Source organism: Microcebus murinus, chromosome 1 (assembly GCF_040939455.1).
Source record: "Microcebus murinus isolate Inina chromosome 1, M.murinus_Inina_mat1.0, whole genome shotgun sequence".
NCBI classification, from domain to species: domain Eukaryota; kingdom Metazoa; phylum Chordata; class Mammalia; order Primates; family Cheirogaleidae; genus Microcebus; species Microcebus murinus.
The window spans coordinates 52,648,462-52,657,500 of NC_134104.1; the positions used below are offsets into that span (position 1 = coordinate 52,648,462).

At 35.3% G+C, this 9,039-nt stretch overlaps 1 protein-coding gene across 1 annotated transcript in view; it reads right to left on the reverse strand.

The window, feature by feature from the left end:
• Positions 1-9,039, reverse strand: part of MYH15 (myosin heavy chain 15) — a 173,324-nt gene that overhangs the window by 62,697 nt on the left and 101,588 nt on the right. The window contains 1 exon segment of the mRNA XM_012777219.2: positions 1,322-1,577. Within this exon segment, the coding sequence (XP_012632673.2) occupies positions 1,322-1,577 (256 nt within the window).

The window sequence follows — 9,039 nt, forward strand, 5'->3', positions numbered from 1 at the left end:
CATACTCCCTATGACCTACCACGCCCTGCACAAGTTGGGTCCATCCTTAGCTCCTGCATCATCCCAGGTGGCACTGACTACTGTCCATCCACAGAAAGAATGATGGAAACTGGGAGGCCAGGTATCATCCAAAGCTACCTATTCCCTAAGGATTCTTAGAATTTCTTAAAGTACGTTTGAAATGGGGCCTAGGAATTTGTACTTCTAACAAGGATTCCAGGTGAGACTGGTATACACTAAAGCTTGAGAATCACTGCTATGTTAACTATGCATCAGAAATGTGAGATTGCTTGTAAAGTCTTATGCAAAATGTGACCTGCTGGCACATTTGCAGATAGCATAGCTCCAAAATAAAAGAATAACTTGGAACAGTCTAAAAGTACTAATTTTTTTTCTGTTTTAAATAAGTTTAAAAGTAATTGTATTTGAACCTAGCATTTTTCAACTTAGCACTGTGCTAAGTGGGAAGGACAGTATAATAAAGGTGGTTAAAATCTCATCCCTGCCCTTTAGGATGTTTGGGGATCACAGTAGTCCAGGTGGCTGGGGGGAGGAATGTGAAAGAGAGTGAGTAATGGCATATTAGCCCCAGACTGGAGACATAGGCCTCAGGACCAGGGGTTTGGAGCCTAAAATGTACACATTATAGAATCTGAAGGTTGCACATCTGAGAAGAAACACAATGCTTTTTTTTTTTTTTTTAATAGTTGTTCTTGATCCTGACTGGATATCAGAATCATTCACACAGATTCATTGAACCCAGGGCCTGCTTAATCAAAATATCTAAGTGGGGTCTAGGCATCTTTCTTTTTATTTTTTAATATTTCACAAATGAATTTGATACAAAATCACAGTTAAGAACAGTTTTAAGAACTCAATTCATTAGAAATGTTGATCTGGACTAGGGAAGGGGAAGTAGAAAGACCAGAATCAGGAAATCCAACAAGGTACACACTGCATTAATCCTGAGGTCTTAGCCAAGCTTTTCTCAGAACCTACTAAAATCCTGTCTGCTGATGTGCTAATAGGTCATGGGCTACAAACAAACTTTAAGACCCAGAGCTTCCTGGCTCCCCATGATAGATTACAGTGCTAGAACCCATTGATAATTTGTCCCTTTTCAAAAGACATCCTGATAACGAAATCAATTCACTGTGAAATCAGGTGTCTCTTTAAGTGTTTCCATTGTCTGTGTTTTGTAGAATAAAATCCTGTTATTTGAAGAGCTGGTGCTTCTATTTCTTTCAAGTCAACACTGCCTATGAAACAAGGGAGTCTAATTAAAAACATGATTGAAGGAACAAATAGTGGAGCCACTCACAGCCTGCAGCTGAAGAAGAAGGTCATTCTTTTCCTGAATGAGGGAAACTTGCTTTGCTTTCAGTTCCACCCTCTGAGATTCTGAATTCTCCAAGGCTTTCCGCAGTTGCACACACTCTTCCTTCAGTCCCACTCTCTCCTTTCCCACTGGCACAGATTTAACCAGAGGCTTGTTCTTGAAGAAAATTCTCATCCAGGGCCAGTTTGTCACAGCCATGAAAGCTCTTATGTTCCATTGGATCAAAAGAAGTGCATCTCTAAATCAGGAGAGAAAAAAGAAAAGCAAGTTAGCCCAGATGGTAAGAGAATTATTTTCCAAATTAAGATCCTCAATAAGCACATCTATTTAGAAGTCGTAATAAATTCTCATTAGTCTTCAAAACTCTTCTATACCTGGATTCTCACTTGATTCTGTTAAAAGCCCTTTTGACAGAATCAAAAGGGATTTCTGGGGCTACCAATATTGTCAACTAGGTGTTCTGAAAATGTTCCCTGCACAAAAACTTTTTAAATGAGAGCCGAGCCTAAAAGAGAGTGAGAAATAAAGAGGGGGCTAAAAAGCAGAGCAATAAGTGAATGCATGCATAGCTTGGCCATTTTCATGGAAGAAAGCAACCAATCTTGGTATTGTAGGGGTTTGTATTTTCATATCCGTGTGTGTAAAGAAGCTATGCTGAAACCTTCAAAGAATTTTACCCTTAATGAAAAGAAGGACGGAAAAATCCATCCACTAGCCAAGCAATGTTAAAGAGAAATACATCTGATTTGGTTTGAGTGAAAAAAAAATCTTCAGAAATTGTTCTTACCATGGTCCATCACCACTGAAGTATATTAGATGTTTAAATTATATTACCTAATTGGTGTAGAAATATCCAAAATAATGGGCACAATGATTTTTTTATACTAGTAATAAATATCCTTTGGACCCTGGGGATAGAAAAATGCAGAAGCACACTGAAAAAAATACCCAAAACCAACCACCAGACGTTCTCTTAGGTAAAGCCCCTTGAAGATGAGCCAACAATCCAAGATTACAAAACATATATATTAAAAAAAAAAAAAATCAACCATCAGTAAAGATGAGCACATGTAATAAAAAATTTGATTAAATCCCTAAGAGTTTCCAATAATTGAAACTTCCGATGGATAATATAAAATAATTATGTTAAAAATTATTAAAGGAAAGAATTTTAAAAACAATAAAATGGAAGGGTTAAGCAGCTAATTAGACACACTGAAATAAAAACCTAGCAAATTAAGAAAAGAATAAATCTCATGGTCTCAGGCCCTAGGCTGGCCCTATAGCCCAAGGCTCCAGAATGGCTCCCACTGCCCCAGATTCCAGGCCTGCCCCAGTGCCAGTTCAGACATGCATCCAAAGACTTCAGGCTTGCCCTCATAGACTCAGACTCTAGGCCCACCCCCATGGATCCAAGCTCCAAGTCCACCCTAGTAAACTCAGGTATCAGGCCAGCCTCTGAAAACCTAAGTTCCAAACCTGTCCTCACAGATCCAGTCAATAAGTCTGTCCAAGTAGACTCCAGCACCAGAATGCCCCATGGATCCAGGATCCAAAGATGCCCTCACAGGCCCAGGTTCAGATTTATCACCATGAACTTATGCACCAAGACCTGCCCATGCAGATCAAGCTCCAGGCCTGCCCCAGTTGATATACAGCCTCTAGGCTTATCCTCATGGACACAGGCACTGAGCCTGATTGTACACTGAAACTGACACCAGGATAGCATGCCCCAGGACTCCAGCAACAATCCCACTCATGGACCAGCCAGCTAGCATTCCTAGATTCTCTGACCAAACTGACTGGTAAGAGCATTCCCTACCGAAGCTAGCCTGTAAAGACTAGAAGAGGTACCTAGTTCTTCAAATGTACAAACACTCATTCAAGGCCACAAGGATCATGAATAATTGGAAAAACATGACACCACCAAAGGAAAAAAATTAAGCTGTAGTAATCAACCCTAAAGAAATAGAGATCTATGTACCGATAAAATCAAACATGAAAGGGAGCAAGAGATTACAAGTTCCTGAAACAAGGGGGGGAAAAAAAATCAACCGACACCTAGGGCAGTTAGGGACAAAAGCCTAGAATCTCTATCCAGGAAATCTAGTGAAGGTCTTTCTCAAAGACAGTCCATAAAGACAGGGAGGGGGATTGTTTCTTCAAATGTACAGATATGAATGCAAAGCTACAAGGAGCACACAACATAATAAAAAGAATAAAATAAATCTCCAATAACCCACTCTAAAATGGAGATCTATGGATTTCCTGACAAAGGATTCAAAATAATTATCTTAAAGAGGCTTAATGGGCTACAACAAAATGAAATTAGGAAAATAATACATGAACAAAATGAGAAGTTCAACAAAGAGATAGAAACCATGAAAAAGAACCAAGCAGAAATTCTGGAGTTGAAGAACACAATGACTGAACTAAAAATTTCCACAGAAAGCTTCAACAACATATTCAATCAAGAAGAAGAAACAGTGAGCTTGAAGACAGGTCATTTGAAATCACCAATTCAGAGGATCAAAAAAGAAAAACAAATGAAAAAGAGTAAAGAATCCATATGGCATTTGTATAACACCATCAAGCTCACCAATATATACATTATGGGAGTCAGAGAAAAATCATAGAAAGAGAAAGAGGCAGAAAGCTTATTTAAAGAATCAATGACACAAAATTTCCCAAATATGGAGAGAAAAATGAACATCTAGATCCATGAAGTCCAAAGAATCCCAAATAAATTAAATCTGAAGAGATCTTCACCAAGATACAATATAATGAAATTCTCAAATATCAAAGACAAAAAGAGAATTTTGAATGCAGCAAAACAAAAGCAATATAAGGGAATCTTCATGAGACTATCAGCATATTTCACATCAAAAACCTTTCAGTCTAGGAGAGAGTGATATGATATATTTGAAGTGCCAAAAGAAAAAAGAAAAAAAATCTGCCAACCAGAAATACTATAACCAGCAAGGCTATCCTTCAGAAATGAGGAAAAATAAAGATTTTCCCAGATAAACAAAAGCTGTGGGACTTTATCACTACTACCTACAAGAAATGCTAAAAGTTCTTTAAGTTGAGATAAAAAGATACTAACTAATCACATGAAATGATAAAACTCACTGTAAAGATAAGAATAGAATCAGATTCAGAATACTCTAATACTGTAGTGGTGGTACATAAGTCATTTTTAACTCTAAAATAAAAGTTAACATACAAAAGCATTTAAAATAACTATAGTTACAATATTGGTTAATGTATACACAATATAAAAAGATATAAATTGTGACATTAGTAACATAAAATGTAAGTGAGGTAAAATAAAGAGTTTTTATATACAGTTGAAGTTAAGCTATTTTAAGCATAAAATAAGATGTCAGCTTAAGGTAAATATGTAACTACAAGATGTTTTCTGTAAGCCACATGAAACATAATCACAAAGGAAAAAACCTCTAGTATATATACAAAAGATAAAGGAATAAAAGCATACCATTACAAAATATTATAATATCACAAAGGAAGGCAGAAAAAAGGAAGAAAGGAAAAATAAGAAAATAATTAAAAACAATTAACAAAATGCAAATAGTGAGTCCGTACCTATCAACAATTATCTTAAATGTAAATGGAATAAAGTCTTTCATCAAAATACACAGAGTGATTAAATGGACAGAAAAACAAAACCCAACTATAGGCTGCCAACAAGAGACATATTTCAGCTTTAAGGACACTCATAGGCTAAAAGTGAAGGAATAGAAAGACATTACATGGGAATGGAAACTAAAAGAGAACAAGGATGCTTATACTTATATCAGACAAAACAGACTTTAAATCAAAAACTGTAACAAGAGATAAAGAAAGTCATTATATAATGATAATGAAGTCAATTCATCAAGTAGATATAAATATTGGAAATATATATGCATCCAATATCAGAACATCTAAATACATATAGAAGATAGTAACAAAACTAAAGAAAGAAATAGACAGGAATACAATAATTATAGAGGACTTCAATAATCCAGTTTTAAAAATGAATAGCTCATTCAGACAGATAATCAATAAGGAAAGACTGAACATGAACCACAACGTATACCAAATGAACCTAACAAACCTATATAGAACATATTTTATATATGTTTCATCCATATTCCATACATATTCCTTTCAAGTACACAAGAAATAATAACCAGGATAGATCATATGTTAGGCCACAAAATAAGTCTTGACAAATTTAAGAAAACCTAAATTATATTAAGTATCGTTCCAAAGCTCTAAAAAACCAGAAAACAATAATTTGTATGTATGGGGGGGGTTGGAAAATTTACAAATATGTGGAAATAAAGATGCTCCTATACAACCAATGGGTCAAAGAAGAAATCAAAAGGGAAATTTTAAAAATATTGATACAAATTAAAATGGAAATATAACATACCAAAACTTATAGATATAACAAAAGCACTTCTAAAAGGGAAGTTTATAGTGATAAATGTCAAAATAAAGATACCAAATAAACAATTTAACTTTACACCTTAAGGAACCAGAGAAAGAAAATAAACTAAGCCCAAAGATAGCAGAAGAAAAGAAATAATAAAGAAAAAATAAAATAGAAAATAGTTGGTTTTTTAAATGATAAACAAAATTGATAAACCTTTCACTACAGTAAGAAAAACAGAAGACTCAAAATTACAAATGAAACAGAAAACATTACAACTGATACCATAGAAATACAATGGATTATAATAAACTAATGTGAATAATTATATGTTCACATTATGCCAACAAATTGAATAACCTAGAAAAAAATGGATAAATTCCTAGACACAAGCAACCTACCAAAACTGAATCATGATGATATAGTAGACATGAACAGACCAATGAGTAAGAATAGTGAATTAGTAATCAAAAGCCTCACAGTGTAAAAAAAAGCTCAAGACCCAATACTTCACTGGTGAATTTTACCAAACATTTAAAGAAGAATGCTAATCCTTCTTTAACTCTTCAAAAATAATTTAAGAGGAGGGAGCACTTTCAGGCTCATTTTAAAAGGCCAGCATTATTCTGATATCAAAAGTAGACATAGACAATAAAGAAAATTACTGGCCAATATTCCTGATGCAGATGCAAAAGTCTTCACCAAAATACTAGCAAATCAAATTTAACAGCACATTAAAATGATCATATACCATGATCTCTGAAATAGAAGAATAATTTAACATATGCAAATCAGTAAATGTGATATACCTCATTAACAAAATAAAGGACAAAAATCATATGATCACCTAATTAGATGCAGCAAAAACAGTTGACAACATGTAACATCCTTTCATGACAAAAACTCTCAACAATTTAGGTATAGAAGGAATATACCTAAACATAATAAAAGTCATATATGACAAGCTCACAGTTAACATCACACTCAAGGGTGAAAAACTGAAAGCTTTTCCTCCAGGAATAAGACAAGGATGCCCACTCTCAAAACTTTAATCAATATAATACTAAAAGTTCTAGCCAGAGCAATTATGCAAGAAGAAGAAATAAAAGACATTCAAATCAGAAATGAAAATGATAAACTGTCTCTGTTTGTAGATGACATGATTTTATATATAGAAAATCCTAAAGACTGTACCAAAAAACTGTTAGAACTAATAAATACATTCATTAAATTTGAAGGATACAAAATCAACATATTAATACAAAAATCAGTAGCATTTCTATACACTAGCAATGAACTAGCCAAAAAAAGAAATCAAGAAAACAATCCCATTTATAATATCATCAAAACAAAATAAGATACTTGGGAATATTAATAAATTTAACCAAGGAGGTAAAAGATCTATACAATGAAAACTATAAAACATTGATGATAAAAATTGAATATACAAATAAATGGAAAAAATATCCTGTGTTCATGAATTGGAAGAATTAATATTGTTAAAAAGTCCATAGTAGCCAAAGTGATCTATAGATTCAATGTGATCCTTATCAAAACTCCGATGGCATTTTTTATAGAAATAGAAAAAAACAATCCTAAGATTCATATGGAACCACAAAAGACCCTAAATAGACAAAGCAATCATGAGCAAAAGAAATAAAGCTGGAAGAATCACATTACCTGATTTCAAAATATGCTACAAATCTATAGTAATCAAAATAGCATGGTAATAGCATGAAAACAGAAATATAGACCAATGGAAGAGATTAGACAGTCCGGAAATAAATCTATGCATTTATGGTAAACTTCAACAAAGGTGCTAAAAACATACAATATAGAAAGGACAGTCTCTTCAATAAATGGCATTGGCAAATTAAATATACACATGTAGAAGAATAAGTGGACCCTTATCTCACATCACATACAAATACCAACTCAAAATGGTTTAAAGACTTAAATGAAAGACCTAAAACTGTAAAATTACTAGAACAAAACTAGGAGAAAAGCTTCTTGACATTGGTCTGAGCAATAATTTTATTTTTTAATATGATGCCCAAAGCACAGACAACACAATCAAAAATAGACAAATAGGATTACATCAAACTAAAAAACTTCTGCACAGCAAAGGAAACAATCAATAAGGTGAAGAGACAACCTATTGAAGGGAGAAAATATTTGCAAATCATATATCCAATAAGGGGTTAATACCCAAAATATACAAGGAACTCAATTCTATAGCATGAAAATAAATAACCCTATTAAAAATATGCAAAGGACCTAATACAAATTTCTCAAAAGTGTTGGAGACTAAGACCCTTCACATTCCTACGACTTGCCCTACACACGGGCCTCCTCGTCCTAGAAAATAGCACCCAGCTCCCCAGCTGTAGTTCCAAGAAGAATGCATTCCATGCCATGCTTGCTCCAGGGCAAGCCACCTGCAATTGTTCCCAACCCCCTGCCAGGTTGGGGTTGAGAGATCTATCACAAAGAGCTTCCGGTGCCATTGGGATGCTGATTGGGGCTGATTAGCCCACAGGAAAGCCTCATTATTCCCCCACTCTATTTCTACTTCCTTGTTTTCTGTATATAAAACCTACTAAAAATCCAAGTAAAGTAGACCTTGACAATCATTCGCTTGGTCTCGTTTCTTTCTCTCGCTCATCTCTTTCAGGCACGGTCCCCCTCGCCCCCGCGAGTAACAGAAGGTCCTGCGGGTCGGGACAAGTGGCGCCCAACGTGGGGCTCGAGGTACGGACTTTTGTCGGGTGACGCCACGGAGTGCTCTTCGGCCGAAGGAAACCCTACAGAGACCCTCGTTCTGCCGCTCACAGAGTCGACGGTCTGGTGAGTAAAATTTTACATTGTCACCCCATCGAGATGGGCCATTCATTGTCTAAAGAGGCCGTTTTTATTAAGGATCTCAAGGCCTCACTCAGAGAGAGAGGAATTAGAGTTAAGAAAAAAGATCTAGTAAAGTTTTTTGTGTTCATTGATCGTGCTTGTCCTTGGTTTATTATTGGTGGACCTGAGATTCACCCACAGAAATGGCAAAAAGTAGGTAGAGATTTAAACGATTTACTTCTAAGTCAGGGCCCAGATGCCGTCCCTGTATCTGTTTTTTCGTACTGGGGACTAATCAGAGATATTGTTGAAGGGGCAGATTCAGACCCCAATAAAAAGCAGCTGCTCTCAGTAGCAGAATTCTGCCTCCGACCCGTGTCGCGGTCCGCTTCGAGAACGTCTTTAAAGACAGCCG